This window comes from Diplotaxodon limnothrissa, linkage group LG13, assembly GCF_057381915.1.
Source record: "Diplotaxodon limnothrissa isolate DT_005_m linkage group LG13, D_limnothrissa_male_GT1.1, whole genome shotgun sequence".
Classification (NCBI taxonomy): Eukaryota; Metazoa; Chordata; class Actinopteri; order Cichliformes; family Cichlidae; genus Diplotaxodon; species Diplotaxodon limnothrissa.
In genome coordinates, this window is record NC_140608.1 from 3930207 (window position 1) to 3953436 (window position 23230).

General features: G+C 39.5%; 1 protein-coding gene across 1 annotated transcript in view; it reads left to right on the forward strand.

Annotated features, from left to right (window-relative positions):
- Nucleotides 1–23230, forward strand: part of ugp2b (UDP-glucose pyrophosphorylase 2b) — a 42599-nt gene that overhangs the window by 6698 nt on the left and 12671 nt on the right. The window contains exons 4-6 of the mRNA XM_085369658.1: nucleotides 14028–14213; nucleotides 18656–18789; nucleotides 22797–23094. Of these exons, the coding sequence (XP_085225784.1) occupies nucleotides 14028–14213; nucleotides 18656–18789; nucleotides 22797–23094 (618 nt within the window). The remainder of the gene's footprint in view (nucleotides 1–14027; nucleotides 14214–18655; nucleotides 18790–22796; nucleotides 23095–23230) is intronic.

A 23230-nucleotide genomic window follows, 5' to 3' on the forward strand; every position in this document is an offset into this window, starting at 1 on the left:
ACACGCACACATTCAAGGTCAGATAGATTGGACTCAAGGTCAAAATGATAATAATGTTATTCAGAGCTATTTAAAACTGTTTCTTACTGCCATTGTTTAAACTGACAACATATAGAAGTATAAGGAATGATTTATGGAATATCACATCATTTTACAAACATATTTACTCAACAATGAAATGAACACCACAAACAAAACACAAAATTAATGTATAGAATAATCCAAGTCTGTAAACAGAGTGCATTTTTTTTGGATGATTGAGTGACCAAAATTCAAAGTCGGTGGTTTCAGATTACACGATTACACAGAATAGGTTTCCTTTTCTTGCTAAACTCTGTACGCTTGCAGGCTGCTGCATAGAAAGTGCTTAGGTGTTGTCAGCTAGCACCGGGGAACACTGTGAAATACGTGGATCAACCAGTAATGTTGGTTTTTTGTTTTTGTGTGTGTGTGTGTGTGTGTGTGTGGGTGTGGTTGGTTGGTTGGTTGGTTGGTTGGTTGGTTGGTTGGTTTGTTGTTCCACATTTGTTGTTCCCCCTCTTGTCTTAAGAAGCGTAGTGACTTTGTGTTCAAAAAACTAACATGGTGGAAACCTGAATCATTTTTCCTTTCACTAACCCTTAATGGGCCTTTATCTCTAGCTAGCTCCAAGTACCACACATTTTCTTAGTGGGGTCTCGTCTTTCTACACTTTAAGGACAGTCTTTGTTCTCTTCTATGTGTCATCCGCAAATGAAGGCAAAGCCTTACTGTTGAAACTGAAAAGTCAGATTTTTCTTCTTTGTAACGGCACTCGGGACCTCCAGCAGTTCATGAGCTGTAGAAAGACTGTTCTTCTCTTGATTCCATGCTTTGACATCTAAATCTGGACCACTGTGCTTGGTAATGATACTTCCAAGATGACTTCACTATTCCAGGTCCAAGTATGACTGACTCGGCACTGGTTACATTGATTCTTGTGATTTTCTTATTGTCCATCATATAGGATGTTGGGGCCTACTTGTGATCGGGTGTTTTTTAGCATCATGATCTAATCCTGCATCTGCTTGATTGTAGTGGTTGTGAGAAAGCAGAGCTATAGCATCCCAGTGTGTGCCAGTGTGGTGTCTACGTCCATGTTTTATACAATCTATAAGTGCACCTCCATAGTTTGCTTGTCTGTTTGTAATCCTTCTTTCTGCAAACGAACACCAGTGCAGTACTCCTGGCTTTACTTTATTCCATTACAGTAAAGCCATTACAGTAAGATCCATTATAATGTAATCTTGGTGACTGTTAACATTTTTAGACACAGGGTTATCTTATTAGAATGATTCTAAAGAAATGGTAATGGACCATTGTAGACTTTACAGGGATAACACCCACATTTCTGAGCTGTTTGTTTGTATCCTGAAGGCCCCCTCGTGGATTGCAGTAGTCAGCCTCTTTGTACTGTCTTCTTAAGCAACTGTGGATAAAACTACAAATTAATAGTGGCCTGCTTGTCTGTGATATAACTGACCACTTACCAGTTTTTACTTTGTGTGACTGTGATTTAAAAAAAATAGATACCAAGATCATGATAGCAAAGCGAACAATAAATGAAGAAGCAATTCATGCCTTCAATTTCGATTTAGCACAACAAGATTGGAGTTCGGTGTATGAAGAGTCAGATGTGGACAAGGCTTATGATAATTTCCTAGATATTTTTACTATGTGGTACAATAAACATTGTCCTGTAAACGAACACATGACAAAGAAAAAAAAGATAAAAAGTCCTTGGCTCACAAAAGGAATTCTTAATGCTTGCAAAAAGAAAAACAATCTGTATAAACAGTTCATCAAAGTAAAAACAAAAGAAGTGGAACAAAGATATAAAGCATATAGAAATAAATTGACTGATATTATAAGAATGAGCAAACAACTTTATTATAGAAGAAGATTATATGAAAATAAAAACAATATAAAAGGAACTTGGGATGTGTTAAACAACTTAATTAAACAAGGATCTTCTGGAACATCATATCCTGAATATTTTACTGATGCAAATGGTGAAAATCACAACATGAGTAATATTGTCGATGGGTTCAATAAATTCTTCATAAATGTTGGCCCTGAACTAGCAGCAGACATCCCGTGTCATAAAAATGAAAATATCAGTAATATAAAATCAAATCCCTTTTCACTGTTCCTCTCAGCTACAAATGAGCAAGAAGTAATAAATATCACATTAAAATGTAAAAGTAAGTCTTCAATGGATTATCATGACATAAATATGTCTGTAGTTAAACAGGTTATTCTGAATATTGCTAGTCCCTTAACATATATCTGTAATTTATCATTTCAGTCCGGTTGTTTTCCAAAAAAAATGAAAATTGCGAAAGTAATACCACTATATAAAAGTAATGACAAACACAGTTTTACCAATTATAGGCCTATTTCTCTACTGCCTCAATTCTCAAAAATTCTAGAAAAACTTTTTAATTCAAGATTAGAAAAATTCCTTGAAAAACATCAAATAATAAATGTTGGTCAGTATGGTTTCAGAACGCAAAGAACCACTTCAATGGCGATAATTGAGGCAGTAGAAGAAATTACTGATACACTGGATAAAAATAAATATGCAGTTGGTATTTTTGTTGATCTCAAAAAGGCCTTTGACACAATCAATCACTCAATATTATTGGATAAATTGGAAAGATATGGTATTCGAGGGAAAGCTGGTAACTGGTTAAAAAGTTACCTAACGGGTCGGGAACAATATGTTAGCATAGGGCATTACCACTCAGAGAAACTTGGTATTACATGTGGTGTTCCCCAAGGGTCAGTGTTGGGACCAAAACTTTTCAATGTATACATAAATGATATTTTTGATGTTTCTCAAGTACTTAAACTCATACTGTTCGCAGATGACACCAACATATTTTTCAGTAGCGATGATTATACTGATCTTGTAATGACCGTAAACAGGGAGCTAAAATTAATAAAAAAAAATGGATGGACATAAATAAATTATCATTAAATATAAATAAAACTAAAGCAATGTTTTTTGGAAATTTAAAATATAATGTAGAATTACCAATTATCATTGAAGGTGTACCAATTGATAATGTGAGTGAAAACAAATTTTTGGGAGTCGTAATTGATAACAAAATTTCATGGAAACCCCACGTCAGACACATAAAAACCAAAATTTCCAGAAGCCTCGCAGTTTTGAACAAAGTGAAACCATACCTTGATAAAGATGCACTTCGTACTCTGTACTGTACTCTGGTTCTTCCATATCTTACATATTGTGTGGAAGTGTGGGGAAACACATATAAAAATACAACTAATCCATTAGTCACAGTACAGAAACGAGCACTGCGTATTATTCACAAGGCTGGTTATCTAGCTCATACTCACAAATTCTTTCTTCAGGCAAAGTTACTTAAATTCCAGGATCTGGTTAATTACAATACATCCATAATTTTGTATAAAGCTTTTACTAAACTTTTACCGGCAAATTTACAAACTAGATTTGAAATTCGAGAAAAGGTTTATAATGTGAGAGGCTTTGGAGAATTCAAATTACCCAGAACTCGAACAACCCGTAAAGGTTTTTGTGTGTCTGTATGTGGTGTGAAAATCTGGAACAGTCTGAGTTTACAATTGAAACAATGCAAAAATATTCATAGATTTAAATTTCTCTACAAACAGTTGGTCTGGTCACAGTATACTCAATGATGGTTTTTAGTGTGCTCTGTAATGTCTGTTCTCTTACCATTGCTGGTATGGATTCCAAAAAAAAAAAAAGTGTGCGTATGTATGTACATATATGTACATGTGTGTGTAGATATATATGTATGTATATGTATGTGTGTTTGTTACTTGTAGTTATTACTGCCTGTTACCTGTGGTAATGCAATTTATAATTTATATATTCTGTATTCAGTTATGAAGGCTCTAATTGTTGTTTGCGAGCTGCCGTTTAGATGCTTGTATGTGCCCGGGGCTGTTGATGGGTCTGTATGCAATGATGGGCGTAGCTGCGGGAAGTTTGTTTTTTTTGTTGATGAGTGAGTATAGGGGTGGGATTTAATAAGTTTTCTTCGTCCCACTCCTTTTTCAGGCAATTTTTGTTTTTTGTTTTGTGCATTTTATGTTCAATATAGGTATTTGTTGTGCCTGAAAATGAACAAATAAATGAATGAATGAATGAAGTTGGCCAGCTTCTCTTTTCTACCACTCTGTGATCAATGACATGGGTAATTTCTATCTAACTATACCTAGTGCCCTTTATTGAGCACATACGGTTTTAACAGGGGACTTTAAAATACCTGTTCATTTTTGTTAACATTTACACCTCTAACTCTACACTGTCGTCTTAGCAGGAAACCAAACAAACCAACCAACCACACCAGCCAGAGGACGTCATCATGGCGCTAGTGTGCATCAGTCACTTTACATAGTCAAAGTGTGAAACTGTCAGGGTGTCTAGAGTTTGTTTCTCTTTCGCCGAAAAAAAAGCCCACTTTGTAGACCTTCAATGGATGCCTTCAGTGCTCCCCTCCAGTTTCCCCAGTGCTGCATGTTTTTGCGTTAACTTAATAGTGCAAGATTGAAGTTCAGTTTAATCTCAAAAGGGGGATCTTTGAAATTTAAACACTCCATTTTCGTTGAGCTGTTGTTGAGCAGTTAGGAGCAGCACCTGAGTGCAGCCAGTGAGCAAATGGATCTGCAGAATCAGATGAGTCTGAGAGTTGGCTTTCAGTCTGCGTTCTCTCTCTCTCTCTCTCTCTCTCTCTCTCTCTCTCTCTCTCTCTCTCTCTCTCTCTCTCTCTCTCTCTCTCTCTCTCTTGATGGAGTGGAAAGTCTGACTAATAACAGGAATGAAAACACTGCAGTAATGAATTGTTGAGCTGTAAGATGAGATTGCACAAACATGTTAAGGCAACACAGCAGACCTTGTGAAACACACGGGAAGAAAAAAGAAAATTTAAATGATTGATTAATTGGATTAGATGCACATTTACAAAAGCATCAATGTCAGCAGCAACGTGTTCACCTCAATTCGACACATTTGGCCTAGCAGGGTGTTGTGCCAAAAAAGGATTACTGGTATTTGAACTTTGGTAAATGACTTGTTGACCTATAATCTGTCAGAAAAGATTATAGGTCATTTCCAGGTTCTGGCCAAGAGGGCAGGAAAAATTGCAAAACATAGCATAGCAGCTCTATAAATGTGTTTAGGCAAAAAAAGTTCGATTGCTTTATAATTTAGCCATAAGCGTATTTGCACAACTGCTCGTTTCTTTATTCTATAACCTTTTTGTAAGTCCTGTCGTCTACTGTGTATTTACCAAATTAAACAAGGATACTGGAAGTTAACAGTAAATGCAAACATTGGGCATCACTTTTTGGGATAACACTGTCACCAAGCCAGGATATATAGGCGGGAAGGGCATCCGGTATGAAATTTCCCAACTCAAATATGCAGATCCACTGTGACAATCCCTTGGGGAAATAAAGGGAACAGTGAAAAGTACCTTTAGCTGTTAAAATGTCACTAAGGCATAAAAACATAGTTGTGTGCAGGCAAGGGTGCAAAGAGCAATAAATATTCTCAGTAATAGTGGTTATGATGCAGCAATGAGCATCTGAAGAATTGCATGTAAGTATGTGCTTGTCCTATTATGTGTCTTGACTTGTTTTATTTCTTTTTTTACCTTAAGCCATTTACAAAACTAATAATAAACACTAGTTTGTATAGAAATTGAAGGTCTAGTTTAAACTGTAAAAATGGAGAGCCATATGTCTTGAACGTAACCATAGCTAATGATTACACCCTTTACCAGAAAACCACAACATCCGCACTCTGCGTCACACCCTGCTCTCCTACCACATCTTTGTACTCCTCGTACTCGCCAGATTTGGACAGCTAAAATATTTTGTGCAGATTGTTTTCATTTATACCACATCGACACCAGCTTGCTTAAATTAGCTGCCTCACAGCTTAAATACCTAAAGAGACTCATGAAGCGTACATGTGTGCATTCCTAACATTGCAGTCCGTCACAGCTATGAAAGCCATGTGTCAGTTTCTCATAGGGCTTTGTTTGTGAAGTTTGTGGTAAAGTTTGTCAATGTGTTGCTGTTCATTTCTACAGTTATTTCTCATTTCTTGTGTGTGACTGACACACATAATCGTGCAAAGTCACTTGTCCTGTTCCACCAAATTAGTTTGATGAATTTCAGAGCGAGTCACTCAGGTATAACAAAGGAATTAGTTACTGAAGCTTCCCAAGTGTTTCCTTTATAGACTTTCTTGTGCGTCATAGGTTCACACCTGTCACCTGCTTTCTCCTTGTAATTTCTTTGAAATCTGTACTTGTGGACACAAACTATGATCATTTTAAATAATGAGACATTTTCAGTGTGAATAAAACGAATTAGCGTTTGACAAAAAAACCCTGGAAAACTTAGTATTTATAGCTTCCTTCTACTTTCTGTACCACTCTTTTTGAGTGCGCTGTAAGTAGTAACTTATGATTTTTTTTATTTTTTTTATTTTTATTAGTGTTTTGTGAATCATTAACTGCTGTTTTACAGATCAGTCATAAACTGTTATTAAACTAGGAAGGAAGGTTAGGAAATCTTCTCAAAAGTCAACCGTCCTATCATTCCTCTGTTAATTTGAGGGTGGGTTTTAGAGGATTAGTATTATTGGTTATTATTGGATTATTGGTATATTGTTTTTTGTCTTTATAGTTGGATTAACGACCCACAGTAATCTCTTCCTGTTGTTTCCTCTCATTTTGAGGTTACGGAGCACTGCACTCATTTTAAAGAGTGCATAGTTGTACACCCACACATATCTGTGCCATAAGTTATGAAATAATTTACCCAAACTGCATCTCAGAAGTTGCTCACTTCCTGTGTGAACAACTGTTGCACGCCAAAGTAAAAGTATAGTCAAACAGATTCAGTCACATTTGAATCTGATATTATTTTATTGTATTTTTAATGGGTGGGCAGCGTGGTGGTGCAGTGATTAGTGCCGTGTTGATGCTGATTTCTTGAGTATGAAACTATTTGTGGAGTTTGCACGTTCTCTCCAGCTTGCTTCTGCAGTCCAAAGACAAAGATGTCTGATGAATTGGCTGTAGATGTAAAGCTGTGCCTGAATGGCTGTCTGTCTCTTTGTGTTAGCCCAGCATCAGAGCAGCAGCTTGCCCTATGCTCCAGCCTCCAATATGTCCCTGAATTGGATAAGTAGGAGAAGATGTGTGGAGGCGTGGCATTTTTAATGCAAACTATTGCAGATCACTCTGATTATCACCAGTTTTTGGTAGCCAAAAAATTAAAAGTATCTTTGACTGGTTGGACAGTTGGAGCACTTATCTTGTGCAGGAATTTTATTATCCATTTATTATTAGCTTATGAACCATATATAAATGGATTAACAAAACCTTGCAAAGGATTTATTAAAACATTGGTTACTACTCATGAGCTCTGTTTAAACTGTGATTTTTCTATAACATTTTTAAAATTCCAGTAGTTTCATCCGTGCTTTCATGTTCATCAGGTGTCACAAAATAAATGGAATAAACAGAACTCTGGAAAGTGTTTTTCGGTACAGTAGCTCAAAGAACACAACCTGATCTTTCTTACTACAAACTCTGTTTCTCACTGTCAGCAGTTACGCCACTCTGCAAGTTTGGCTACTTCTTAAGAAATACTTTTTTCCCCTATAGAAGTAGCTCAGGATAAGCCAGTTTGGTTTGTCTCTGTGTGATATGTTTTTATACATGATAAGTAAATGATGATGTTACTTTAGTTCTTAGCTGCTTTTTCCTTTTTTTTTTTGTCCTTAACGATCTCAGAAGCTGCAGACACAGAGAGAGAAGATTAAAGATGGAGAGTAGGGCAGGAAAATAGGAATAAGGAGCAAAAGGATGTGGCTTCACAGAAAGATAAGGATTCCATAAAGAAAGACGGAGACAGAGAGATGATAGGGTTTGGGAGAGAAAAGTGATGAGGCAAGAATTGGAAACGGAGAACATAAAATGAAATCAAAGTCGTGACAGTGACAGACTGTAATGAGACTGTGGAGATGATATATGCATACGAGACAGAGAGAAACTGAAATAAGAGGGCACATAGTTAGCTAACGTTTATTAAAAACTACAGCGAAAGGAAGCACTTGACTGCAATACTCAATATATTGCAAGAACATCTATTACATCTATTACACATAAATGTATCTAAGTGTATATCATTATTATTCAGCTTTATTAATGTGGCAGTTTAGTGAATTAAATCTTCTTCTTCAGTGCTGGTTAGCAAACTTCTGTTCACTCCAACCTGGAGGTGTGATTATTAGCGCTTCAGACATGCTGGACTTGCAAAAACATGACAGAGAGACAAGCCATCCAAAAACAAAACAACGCAATTGTGGAAGTTTCTTTTCTTTTCTTTTCTTTTCTCTTTTCTTTTCTTTTCTTTTCTTTTTTCTCTTCTTTTCTTTTTTCTCTTTTCTTCTCTTTTCTTTTCTTTTCTTTTTTCTCTTTTCTTCTCTTTTCTTTTCTTTTCTTTTTTCTCTTTTCTTTTCTTTTTTTTCTTTTCTTTTCTTTTCTTTTCTTTTCTCTTTTCTCTTTTCTTTTCTTTTCTTTTCTCTTTTCTTTTTTCTCTTTTCTCTTTTCTTTTCTTTTTTCTCTTTTCTTTTTTCTTTTTCAAGAATAAACTAAATAGACTGGTTGTCACCTTAATTGTTACCCCTTGAGTCTCTTCCCAGCATGGACATTCACATGTATGAAACATTTTCAGCATTTCTACAAGGACAAACTAGAGAACTTTGCACCGCGTACCCCCCTTGGGCTGAGCGTTTAAATCTCATCTTCAAGATTATTTGCTGACGGTAATAAAAATGCTGGATAAAAAAGCCAGACTCAGTGCTGTGGGGAGATTTGATGGCACACAGCACTGGAGTTGTAAAAGGTCATATTGTTTTGTGTGCGTGCGGTTTGTAAAAGATGAGATGAGGTTGCGGATTATTTCGTGCATTGTTGTGATCCTGAGGTTTGTTTTCTGTAGAAGATGTTTGTGGCTTGGAACATCTTGAATATCTTTATGCATAAATGGCAGTGGTGAGTTTTAATTTGTATAAAAAAAGAGAAAATTTGAATGATGGGCGAATGGAAAAATACAAATGTTTAAACTACTTGATGGGAAAATGCACAACTCTGACTCAGTAACAGCTGAAAGTAATTTCATGTCCGGGGATGTTTGTATTGTTTTCTTTGAACCTTTTCTAAAAGGAAGACGACTCCTCTGGTTTCTGGTGCTCAGGCACGATTAAACCAGACATTCAAGAGGTACTCACGCTGTCTAGGAAAACTACATCTAACAAATCCAATGTTTACATGACAGCTGATTTTGTCTTCCTGAAGACACTGAAGAAGGAATGATCATGGAAAGAAAAACCTAGAGCTTTGTTCAAAGGGACACCCAGTTATTATTTTAAGGCTTAATAGGAGCTTTAGTAAAAGTAAAGAAAACCATGGACCAACACACACAGTTAAAATCCCTACTGCTTTGGGGAAGTGGACAGATTTCTTTTTTAAGAATTCAGTTTCACTTCAAAGTAAGTGGATTAGATGCCCTATATGGATAAAATAGCTACGCATGCCATGAATCTCGTGAAACGTGGTTTCTGTGCTGATGTTAATGTCAGAGGAGATCTGGAACTCAGTTATTCATTCAGCTGTGACTTTCACATGTGTGCCATAACTTTACGTGGTCTGCCGCTGAGTTGCTGCTGTTCCTAAACGTGCCCACTTTGCAATAATGCCACTTACAGCACTAACAGTTGATTGTGAAATATCTACGAGGGAAGAAATTTCACAACTGACTTGTAGCAACAAATGCATCCTGTTATAGCACCACGCTCTGATTCGATGAATTCTTTAGAACAACCGATATTTCTGAAGACGGCCTGCATGGCTAGGTGCTTGAACTTATACAGATAGTGCAATGCAACTGCAAGAAAACAGAATTCAAACTGTTTATCACTCTTACCAATTTGAGTTTTATTAAACATGAGACAACCTTATTTAGCCTGAAAGTGAAACTCTTGAGGTAAAGAATCTCTTTTTCTGGCTGACACAGGCACCATTAACCTGGCAACGCAACTCCCAGACAAAAGCCGTACACTCTGGGAGAACAGAAACTCCACACTAAAGGGCCCTACCCTGTTCTGTACCCTGCACCTTCTTGTTGCAGGGCAACAGTGCTAACCATTGATCTAAAATGTGATTTAAAATGTAAAAATGTAAAAAAATAAAAAAGAAAGCTAATTTGTTACTAGTATCCAAGCTAGTGAGCAACTAGTGCATGGTGAATGTAGGTACGTTAGTATGCACAGCACATTTCTGAGAATGCATTTTACAAAGCTTTAACACAAGTGGCAGAACAGGCTAGAGCAAACCTGATTTTCCAGCTCTGTGCAGGAACAGAACCTTCAGTACAGTCTAGAACGTAATAGTCAAAACGAAACTTACTTTCTTTTTTTAGCCATTTACACTTGGCAGCATATGCGTCTGTTCTTCCAAATGCATTCATGGAAAGGTGGAGGCAAAGTAATAAGCAGCAAGACCCCAGCACAGAACAGAGCTGGCATCAGCGCCAGTGAACATGACATGGATTCAGTTAAATACTGTATAACAGGGGTGTCGAACTCCAGGCCTCGAGGGCCGGTGTCCTGTGCGTTTTAGATATCACTCTGGGTCAACACACCTGAATCAAATCACTAGTTCATTACCAGGCTTCTGGAGAACTTCAAGACATGTTGAGGAGGTCATTTAGCCATTTAAATCAGCTGTGTTGGATCAAGGACACATCTAAAACCTGCAGGACACCGGCCCTCGAGGCCTGGAGTTCGACACCTGTGCTGTATAAGAAGAGGAACTGGGATAGAGGTCAGCTGCAAACCAGTTCTTATAGGAAGCAGTTACTATATGCGGGCTAACGCACCTTCAGTGAAACCTCGTACCCTAGATGAGGTTTATCAGTTGCATGTGTAGAACAGTATCAGCTGGGCCATCAGCTGACTCCATGCTGGAGTCTAAAGCTTTATTTAAGTGACTATAAGAAGTTCTGGGTTTGTTGGGTATATAAAGCAAACAGTTTTTTCCCTTCATTAAGTCTAACACCAGATAACGCGACTCTGAAGCTGAATTTAAATCTCTTTTTATGAATTACTGTCACGCCCTAGGTCACAGACTTTCCTTTGTTCTCCTGTTGATTGACATTTAAACCATTCAACCACTTTTTCCTCTGCTGACATTAAATCCTCCAGCTTCCGTCCCAAAGTGCTTTGTAGTGTAACTCCTTGAGGTACACAAAACATACAAGCTTTAAATAATTCAAGCGAAATGGTAAAAAGCAAGTTCCACTCCCTGACAAACTGGAGACACCAGGGCGTTAAATATTAAAAGCCTTTTCCATACATTGCATGACACCTCCTGTCTGTTCTTGACAGTCTGAGCTCAGAAGCCGGAGCGTCACTCAGGAGTTCGTTTTAGGGGAAAATGAGTTCATTCAGGAGATTTAATACTGCTAACTTCTTAAAACAAATTGAGATTTCTGTGTATTTGTCTTACACAATTCAATATTCCTTTAATATTTGACAGAAAAATGGACTCTTATTCCCTTTGGCACTGGTTCATATACAGCATATCTAACTGTGTCAGGGAGTGTTTGCTGGGCTCACTGTTACTCAATAGGACATTGTTTTACGATCGTGCTCCCTCACCTGCTTTGGTTAAAGGTGTGTATCTTGACCCGGTGGTGTGTGTACTTCTGCAGGATTTTCTTTGTGTCTTCATCTGTGTTGAAAGAGTTCATGAGGACCAGAGGTACGTCTGTGTTGTAAGTCTTGTTCAGGTGCTGTAGGGTGAAAAAACAAAGTATATAAATGCATTTATCCATATTTATCCAATAAAGAAAAAAGAGAAGTAGGCAGTAGACGGTCATCAAGTGTTTCTTAACAGTGTAAGGGCTCAACAGTGTTATAATCAGAGATGATGCTAACTCTCAAGGACCAACTCACATAGTAAAGATGCCTTTTAATTCAGGAAAATTGGTGGAAATGAACAAATATTTTTTGGATTCACCAAAACCGGCTGACTGGAGAGCTATTAATGGGTCTGAAGGAGGACTTTTGTGAAGGCAATGAAACACTCAAAGCATCTTTGCAGAAATTGATGGTCAGGTTGGGCCGTTTACCTCATCAACAACCAAACAACTTTGTGCTCTTGTGCAAGTAATGTGACCTGATCTGACACAGATAACGTTTTAAAAAGGAAACAACATAGACACGTTTCTAAAAGGAAGACGAGTGATTGTCCCCACAAATATTTCCAGTTGTTGTCTCCTAATATTGTCTCCTAGTGACAGTAGAGTTGCGCTTCCACTGTGCTTAGTAATCTCAGTTTAGTGAGAAAATGTCTTTCTCCTTCGAATCGTGCTAACATGTCGTGAAAACCATAATTTAACTGTGTAACATGACAAATCCTGCTGACACCCTCATAGTTGTAATCGAACAGTGGGCTCGTTGCGGTCGATATAATACTCTGCAGATTTCCTTTAGGTGTTCACCGCTGCCTCTGACAGCAGCTTTTCAGTTAGAGGAAATGGTGAAGAGCAAATTCAGCACATTTCTCAGTCGGTGGTCAGTGAGATGTTCCCTGGTCAACAAATGGGGTTTTAACTTGACTGGCTGTAGCTGGGATCAACACACACGCAGGAGTCAAAAGTAAAAGTAACCCCCATCTGTTTTCTCCGGAAAGGGAAATGAACATCAGCGTGTGGGAGACATTTCCCTCCGGGGGGACAGGGATAGGATGGGGAAATCGGCTGAAAACATTTCTCTCGTTGTAAATAACCTCACGTCAACAGCCTCTCTTCCTTCCCTCCTGGACTTTTTTGATACCCAATACTTGCAGGGATTTCATCTGTCTGCGCTGTTATGCACAATAATCATCTCCATTCCTTTAATGCAAGTCAGTAAACACATTTTACCGCCTCCAGCCATCCATTTGTCCTTTACGATGCCCGTCTCTGTGAAGGACGGAGAGCGGGTAGCAGCTGCATCATTTTTGTGTGTTGTGTTTTGTAACCTCATCCTCTGTGTGTGGCGAGCAAAGGGGATAAACACCAGAGAGACTGTTTCCAGCATGAGGTCTGCTGTTTGTCCACTATCACTGATCAGCTACTCTGTTATTTTAACAGGAAGAGGAGGCAGGATGACATCCGGCCTTATCAGTGCTGACGCATTAATCGCATGATAAAACTGCACAGAACATGACTTAAACACAGACGGGATCAAAATACCATGACATATGGTTAAAATTTAGCTTATTTAGCTTCTTGATTAAAGTTGAGAAGAAATAATGGTGGGAAAAGGGGTGAACTGCAGGTTTACGTGTTCCTAGCTGACACAATATATTTATATCATCATCATCTGTGGGAGACAGCAGTTAGGTAGATATGCTGATGTGAGAGCTGCATTGCTGATCCTCTAATGTACATTTACACACCATACTCCAATAAATCAACAGAACTGCTGTGTACTGTATGTATAAACTTGCTGTGTCGTGTATCAAGCCTTGTTAATGACTATTTTCTGCACCATTCGCTCGAGAAGCAGTTGCAGAATGTCTGTTTGCTGCAGATCAAGTTAACAATTTCTGACATTTTCACATTTCTGTATCGCGTCAGCCCGTTTCATTGCTCAGCTAGTAATTAGTCCGCCCACGCTCAAAGCTGTTAATGTCCCTGTTTTGCTTCTGTAAAGAACTTAAGACTATCAGTTTGCTTGCAAAAGCCGAAAAATGTAAAAGAACGAGAAAGGTAGGTCAGTCACAGGTGATCTGTGAGAAGTGGGATGCAGAGGCTGTGCAGTTGTAAGCACTTTCAGAATCAGAATTAAAAGAATTTATTTGCTTTATTTTTGTTTGTTTGCTTTTTTTTCCCTGACCCGCAGCCATCTCCTTTCTCTCCTCCAGATTCAGCCGTATGATAAGATTGCCGCTCGAGGCCTGCCGGACAATGTGGCCAACAGCTTGAACAAACTGGTGGTGGTGAAGCTGAATGGAGGCCTGGGTACCAGCATGGGATGTAAGGGCCCCAAGAGCCTGATCAGCGTCCGTAACGAGAACACCTTCCTGGACCTCACTGTGCAGCAGATAGAGGTACAAAAGCTCTTAAAAGCTCCACTCTAAAAGCCTTGACTGAAAGAAATTTTGTGAGACGTGTTTTTATAAGCAAGCAACGAAGCCACACTACCTCACAAACGGATTGCATGTAGGCTAATTGCCAATGTAATACCATTTAACAGTAAAGTGATAGCAGACTAAGGTTGTCTTACAATAAGAACTAACTAACATTTTCCTTGTGGATGTGTAATATTTGATTTGTTTGTTTGCTGTGCAGAAGCACGTAAAATGCTGAGATTACTGAAAGATCAACATTTAAATAAGATGAAGAAGATGATAATAATTCCCACTAACAGCTAGTAAAATTTAAAAGTGATGATTTTTGTTCAATTTTGTTCAATTTTAATTATTATTTTGTGAAGTGAAAATCTACCAGGACCGCCCCTCATTGTAGTAATGCAATATTTTGCTGTACGGCAGCCCTGACACTGGTAACAATAGTGTTGCAACAATGTGTATTCCTGGAAAGCCTGAAGTCAAACCTCAGTTGTGACTTTCAGGCACAAGAACCTATTCATAGAAATGTAATTTGGTATTAAATGGTGGTTCAGTTGAGGCAGAAGGAACACTTTTGACAACACTGGTTATTTTAAAACTTTCTTACTAAAGTTGCAGATTCAGTCCATCAGTGTGGATAATTACTGAGAGCTCCTTCTTTCATATCGTTAGCTTCATAGCATAAGTGCCTAAGTCATTGACTTAGTCAAATGACTTAGGCAATTATGCTATGAAGCTAACGATATGAAATTGTTAGTGTGGCACTGATTTGAGAACAGCTGGGTGTTGCCTTCTTGTCTGCAGCCACACCAGCACTCATGATGTGGCTCAGACATCAGAGTAGACAGAGTAGGAAGTGATGTGTAGCCTGATGTAATATAAACATTTGCTCTGTGTATTGAGGGTTTGTGTTGTCTTGATGTTTCTTACTTTACTATAGAGCACGGCAAAAAAATCCAATGATTCATGGGGGTGGGTTTGGATTTACCTCTGCCTTTTTCCAGTCTTACACGGCATGCGTATCATCCTCCAGAGACAAGCCTGACTTCATGCAGCCATGTGCTTCTGTGAACCAGAGCTGAGGGGCTTCTGAAAGGGGTTCAGTGTGAAATCTCAGGGTGCCGGCCAGTGCTGGCGACTGGCCGGGAAACAGAGATGTCTGTGTGCTGGAGGAGAGGAGTTGGTGTGATTATTTGGATCCGATCCTGCATTATTTCTGCAGCACTTAATCGTTCAGTAATTTTAATAAACAGTAAACCACATGTTCAAACGGCCTTTCAGGGGGATGTAGGAAGAAAAGTTATTTTCTAAACAAGGTTTGCGTTAGTTGTGACCATTGTAAGGGAATCTACTGTGAGTAATATTAAAGTCTTTCATTGTGTTGTATAACTGAGTTTAATTGGGAGCTGTACGTTACCAGAGTGTTTCAGTGTTTCATAACAGCCTCCAGGGACACTCCTCTTCTCCCAGCACACTGCTCTCTGTGTCAGAGGCACTGCTCTCCATTTTCTGCTCAGTCTGGTCAGATTACATGCTGACTGAATCGACCTATTGAGAAGGGGGAAAAATGGATACCCCCCCCCACACACGCACACACAGACCCCCTTAACCAGGCCCTCCTGCAGGAGAACGCACCTCTCAGCCACCCCGCTGAATCATGCATGTTTAATTTAGAGCTGAAGCATGTACCCTCTCACTGAGAGCGGACGTAACAAGGTCGGACAAAGCTCCGACTCAGGCGCCGCCTGGCTGCTGAAGATTTACAGCTTTCACCTGAGTGCCTCCCTCAAGAGCAGATTTGTTAAGTTAGCAAGTTCAGTTAAAGATGTGTGAAAGAGGGTAAACCTGTAAAGTTACTGCCTGGGTCAGGTCTCTCTTGTAGAAGACGTCCTGGTGAAATAAAGGTTATAATAATGCAATTTCACAACAATTAGGGCTTTGTTAACAAATACACACACGATCAGCATATCTACAGCAGCTCTGGAGGTAGAGCGGGTCATCCACTAATTGATTTCTGGCTCCTGCAGTGAAAATATCGAAGCTTCCTTTGGCAAGACACTGAACCTCAAGTTTCCCTTGATACATCCATCAGAGTGGGATTGATCCAAAAAGTGCTTATTGTGTGTAGAATAAAGCATTACATGACTGTAAACGTGGCTTGTAGTAGAATTGGTTTGAGTGCTCACTAAGAGTGGAAAAGGGCTTCATAAATACCAGCTCATGTGCTCATCTCATGCAAGTACTGAACAAAACCCATGAAAGTTGTGGCTACACTTAGTCAAGAAAAGCTTCTTTGCTACAGTAACAACAGAATCTCACTGCTAGTACCACAACGCTAGGCTCATATGGTTCATATTTCTAGTGTTGATTGTCCCTCTGGGGAGGGGTGCAGGACAACCACAATCTCTTTTGCTTTGAGGATTCAATGGAGCCTGTGTCTAATACACATAAGTGGAGATTTATTATTTGCTCACAGAAATCCGGTTCCAGACAGTGTTGATAAAAAACCATGATGTAATTTAACCTTTGCATAGACCACTGCATATAAGGAAAATGTTAAATTAAAAGATTGGGATGAGTTTAATGAGAATACTGTTGTACTCAGCTGTTAAATCAATTTCAATTCATTTTCCTGAAGATTTTTATAAATATATAGATGATGCATTAATTAGAAACAGATCCCACTGACAAAATACTGAAAAGAAAATCACTTTGTGTGTGATAAGTAGGAAGGGCACATCATTTAAAGGTGTATTTAATGTATCATTGTAACATTTAAAGGTGTATCAAAGTTAAACACAGGGAGTTTACCCATCTATACAACTCAGAAACAAGACATCTGTGTGCGTTAGAAGCTGTGTGAAGTTCATGACCAGCCAACACCCATCCTGGTTAATAAATGGAAACATGACGTTCATACTTTAGCTTAGAAAAGCCCACTCGTTCGTTGTAACTGTCACAGGCAGTAAATTTGATTCCTCACATCATCACAGCCCGCGTCTCATCCTCCGCCTCCTCTACTCATTTTAATTTTCTGTTATTGCAGTAAAGAAACTGCTTCCCATTCTACTCGGGTGTAATTTACATCCTTTGTATTCATTCAAATCGCACAGTCAAGGTACAGAGTTGTTGGTTGAAAACGAAGGCGAGTGGGCCAGTTTTCCTTTTGTCTTATGATGATCTGAAAATTCAAAATGTTTTTTGCAATGTTGAATTTTCAAATTCCAAATGTCACAACGACACTTGAAGAGCTATTTAAACACAGACTTGAAAACAGTGGCGAAAAAGTTTTATATGCAGTTAAATTTAAAGTAATTTGAATACAAAGTGCTTTCCTCAAATCCAGACTTAAAAACACAGAGAAAAGCTGTTTTAAGATTGGCTGATCTTTCCTTTAAGCCTGTTGCTCTATGCACCTCTTGACCACTTCCAGGTGTTGTCTCACATTTGGTGTGACCCCTGTTCTGACAACTTGCAAATGCATCAGAACCTCAAACATGTGCAAAGATTGATCATAAAGTTTTGTGTAAAACTGTGTTAACTGTCGTGTCGCTACTGAAGCATCTACAGCAGGGCTGCCCAATCCCAGTCCTCGAGAGCTACTATCCTGCAGCTTTTAGATGCATCCCTACTTCAACACAGCTGAATCAAATGGTTTGATTACCTCTTCAGCATGCCATCATGTTTGGCAAAGGCCTGATAACAAGCCATTCATTTGATTCGGGTGTGTGGGAACAAGGATGCATCTAAAAGCTGCAGGACTGTAGCTCTCGAGGACCGGGATTGGGCACCCCTGATCTACAGCATCTAAGAGAGGGTTGTACCAGCAAGTGCACGCTCACCGTGCCTTTAAAAGGCAGTGGCAGAAGTGTCTAACAGTGTCACTCACTACAAGGCAGACTCGCCAAATTTGGCTCCCGGTTTGTTTTGATGGATACTTTACATAAATGGATGGAATGCGGAAGTGTGGCATAGAGATTTTCATTTATTTGTCTATGTTTTTTCCTTTTTAAAACGTTATCTGTGTCAGATCAGGTCACATTACTTGCACAAGAGCACAAAGTTGTTTGGTTGTTGATGAGGTAAACGGCCCAACCTGACCATCAATTTCTGCAAAGATGCTTTGAGTGTTTCATTGCCTTCACAAAAGTCCTCCTTCAGACCCATTAATAGCTCTCCAGTCAGCCGGTTTTGGTGAATCCAAAAAATATTTGTTCATTTCCACCAATTTTCCTGAATTAAAAGGCATCTTTACTATGTGAGTTGGTCCTTGAGAGTTAGCATCATCTCTGATTATAACACTGTTGAGCCCTTACACTGTTAAGAAACACTTGATGACCGTCTACTGCCTACTTCTCTTTTTTCTTTATTGGATAAATATGGATAAATGCATTTATATACTTTGTTTTTTCACCCTACAGCACCTGAACAAGACTTACAACACAGACGTACCTCTGGTCCTCATGAACTCTTTCAACACAGATGAAGACACAAAGAAAATCCTGCAGAAGTACACACACCACCGGGTCAAGATACACACCTTTAACCAAAGCAGGTGAGGGAGCACGATCGTAAAACAATGTCCTATTGAGTAACAGTGAGCCCAGCAAACACTCCCTGACACAGTTAGATATGCTGTATATGAACCAGTGCCAAAGGGAATAAGAGTCCATTTTTCTGTCAAATATTAAAGGAATATTGAATTGTGTAAGACAAATACACAGAAATCTCAATTTGTTTTAAGAAGTTAGCAGTATTAAATCTCCTGAATGAACTCATTTTCCCCTAAAACGAACTCCTGAGTGACGCTCCGGCTTCTGAGCTCAGACTGTCAAGAACAGACAGGAGGTGTCATGCAATGTATGGAAAAGGCTTTTAATATTTAACGCCCTGGTGTCTCCAGTTTGTCAGGGAGTGGAACTTGCTTTTTACCATTTCGCTTGAATTATTTAAAGCTTGTATGTTTTGTGTACCTCAAGGAGTTACACTACAAAGCACTTTGGGACGGAAGCTGGAGGATTTAATGTCAGCAGAGGAAAAAGTGGTTGAATGGTTTAAATGTCAATCAACAGGAGAACAAAGGAAAGTCTGTGACCTAGGGCGTGACAGTAATTCATAAAAAGAGATTTAAATTCAGCTTCAGAGTCGCGTTATCTGGTGTTACACTTAATGAAGGGAAAAAACTGTTTGCTTTATATACCCAACAAACCCAGAACTTCTTATAGTCACTTAAATAAAGCTTTAGACTCCAGCATGGAGTCAGCTGATGGCCCAGCTGATACTGTTCTACACATGCAACTGATAAACCTCATCTAGGGTACGAGGTTTCACTGAAGGTGCGTTAGCCCGCATATAGTAACTGCTTCCTATAAGAACTGGTTTGCAGCTGACCTCTATCCCAGTTCCTCTTCTTATACAGCACAGGTGTCGAACTCCAGGCCTCGAGGGCCGGTGTCCTGCAGGTTTTAGATGTGTCCTTGATCCAACACAGCTGATTTAAATGGCTAAATGACCTCCTCAACATGTCTTGAAGTTCTCCAGAAGCCTGGTAATGAACTAGTGATTTGATTCAGGTGTGTTGACCCAGAGTGATATCTAAAACGCACAGGACACCGGCCCTCGAGGCCTGGAGTTCGACACCCCTGTTATACAGTATTTAACTGAATCCATGTCATGTTCACTGGCGCTGATGCCAGCTCTGTTCTGTGCTGGGGTCTTGCTGCTTATTACTTTGCCTCCACCTTTCCATGAATGCATTTGGAAGAACAGACGCATATGCTGCCAAGTGTAAATGGCTAAAAAAAGAAAGTAAGTTTCGTTTTGACTATTACGTTCTAGACTGTACTGAAGGTTCTGTTCCTGCACAGAGCTGGAAAATCAGGTTTGCTCTAAATGCATACCTTGAGACGTACAGCTAGCCTGTTCTGCCACTTGTGTTAAAGCTTTGTAAAATGCATTCTCAGAAATGTGCTGTGCATACTAACGTCCCTACATTCACCATGCACTAGTTGCTCACTAGCTTGGATACTAGTAACAAATTAGCTTTCTTTTTTATTTTTTCTTTTTTTACATTTTTACATTTTAAATCACATTTTAGATCAATGGTTAGCACTGTTGCCCTGCAACAAGAAGGTGCAGGGTACAGAACAGGGTAGGGCCCTTTAGTGTGGAGTTTCTGTTCTCCCAGAGTGTACGGCTTTTGTCTGGGAGTTGCGTTGCCAGGTTAATGGTGCCTGTGTCAGCCAGAAAAAGAGATTCTTTACCTCAAGAGTTTCACTTTCAGGCTAAATAAGGTTGTCTCATGTTTAATAAAACTCAAATTGGTAAGAGTGATAAACAGTTTGAATTCTGTTTTCTTGCAGTTGCATTGCACTATCTGTATAAGTTCAAGCACCTAGCCATGCAGGCCGTCTTCAGAAATATCGGTTGTTCTAAAGAATTCATCGAATCAGAGCGTGGTGCTGTAACAGGATGCATTTGTTGCTACAAGTCAGTTGTGAAATTTCTTCCCTCGTAGATATTTCACAATCAACTGTTAGTGCTGTAAGTGGCATTACTGCAAAGTGGGCACGTTTAGGAACAGCAGCAACTCAGCGGCAGACCACGTAAAGTTATGGCACACATGTGAAAGTCACAGCTGAATGAATAACTGAGTTCCAGATCTCCTCTGACATTAACATCAGCACAGAAACCACGTTTCACGAGATTCATGGCATGCGTAGCTATTTTATCCATATAGGGCATCTAATCCACTTACTTTGAAGTGAAACTGAATTCTTAAAAAAGAAATCTGTCCACTTCCCCAAAGCAGTAGGGATTTTAACTGTGTGTGTTGGTCCATGGTTTTCTTTACTTTTACTAAAGCTCCTATTAAGCCTTAAAATAATAACTGGGTGTCCCTTTGAACAAAGCTCTAGGTTTTTCTTTCCATGATCATTCCTTCTTCAGTGTCTTCAGGAAGACAAAATCAGCTGTCATGTAAACATTGGATTTGTTAGATGTAGTTTTCCTAGACAGCGTGAGTACCTCTTGAATGTCTGGTTTAATCGTGCCTGAGCACCAGAAACCAGAGGAGTCGTCAAGCTGATGTAAAAATGCAGGTTAGGTTTCACATTTTTTTTCTCTTTAGCCACATAACAAATTTATTCCGGGTGTTAAACCCATAAACGTTCAGCGTATCCCTCAGGAGAGAAGTCAGAAAGGACAAACTGCCCAATGAGATGGTTGAATACATGAAGTGACTTCTTTCCTTGTCCATGTCTTTGTACCCTGAAAGACGCTTCCCTCTGAGGCAGCACATGTCCAAGAAAGAAGGAACATTTTTTGTGGAAGTAATCAAATGTTCCCAGATTTGGTTTTAAGATGACATGAAACCTTTGAAGTGTGTGAACTTTCATCAGAAAGTCTTATCATAAACATCTTCCCAGAACAGTCAGATATAATTAATCTTCCTTTAAAAGGGCCGTGGTACCCCAACCCTGCAGCTCGTCTCACTTGACCAGCTCTGCTCTCATAAGCTTCCTCAAAGTGCTAAAAACACAGGCGGCTCATGCTCACCGGGCTCCTCACCTTGAGGTTTGTTAACTAAACCTGACTCAGATCCTTCGAACAAGCCCTTTGATCACTTTAATGCACACTGCCATCATGGCTTGGACTCTTTGGCGTGTTGCCTTCGCTGCCTTCTTCTTGGAAAAAGCTAAAAAGTTTGCTTGTCGAGGGAGCAGTTTGAAGTCTGGGCAGTGATATGAAAAGGAGAAATTTAGATAGCACTTGGCATGCTGGCTTGGTGCAGAGTTTCCGAGGATTTACGTCAAATGTGGAGCAAAAATGATTTCACACTTTTTGTTTTGTCTTTGTGGTGTTTGTCTGCTTAAGTCTGAGATTCACAGCTCTGCAGCTCCACAGATAAATGAGTCAACAAGCTTGTTTTCTTCCTTCCATACATATTATAAGTTGCATAAGGAGATAGACTTTAACCACATAAACAGAAGAGAAGGATGTGCTTTATATAGTCAACCTTTTCTGATTTTTCTCCTGTTGAAGGACATTTCGTTGTGCACCTCTGAAACACTTCCAAGAATACTTCTATTTTTAGATCCATCCCTACAGGCTCCTCTTCCTACTCCCTGCATGTGTGCAATATGTGCTGGATCTGCTCCAGTGTGTCAAAATGATAGCTGTTAACTGGAAGTTGATTTGAAGGTTTTAACAACATTACATGAAGCCAGTAGCACATACATGGCGCCATAGCATGCACCACAGTTTAGGTCATTTCACATGTACATGTCGAGATGTTAGCGATATCTACATTGACGGTCTTACCTCGGGGTCATTGTATTGTGTCTTGTACATCCTTCTGAATCTTGTACTCCTTATTATTTGATATTTGTACACAGTTTGGTCTAAAACATGAGGGCTGGGGGCCATAATTGGCCTGTCAAAGACTCCAATCCAGCCCACTGGATGGGACTGGAAAAAAATGAAGGACGATAAAAAAAACTGAGCCGGAACGGGTCGTTAAATAACCCCCGATCTTATCGTGAACTCTTTTTCTTCATCAAGGTACCCTCGCATCAACAAAGAGTCTCTCCTTCCCGTGTCCACAAACTTGAGAATGACCGGGCAAAACGCAGAGGGTTGGTACCCTCCCGGTCACGGCGACATTTACGCCAGCTTCTACAACTCGGGCCTGTTGGATCAGCTGATTGAGCAGGGCAAAGAGTACATCTTCGTGTCCAACATCGACAATCTGGGAGCCACCGTCGACCTCCACATCCTGCACCACCTGGTCAGCCAGCCTAACGGCAAACGCTGCGAGTTCGTCATGGAGGTGACGGATAAGACCCGCGCTGACGTGAAGGTATGATGAAGGTTATTGTGGATGTGAGATTCTGATTTATCCCCGTTGCATTAACAAGGACATAAACTATTTTTGTGGTAATGTAACCAAAGTAAAGACGTTTTTGTGGTTTCTTACTTTCCTCTGTTTGCAATAA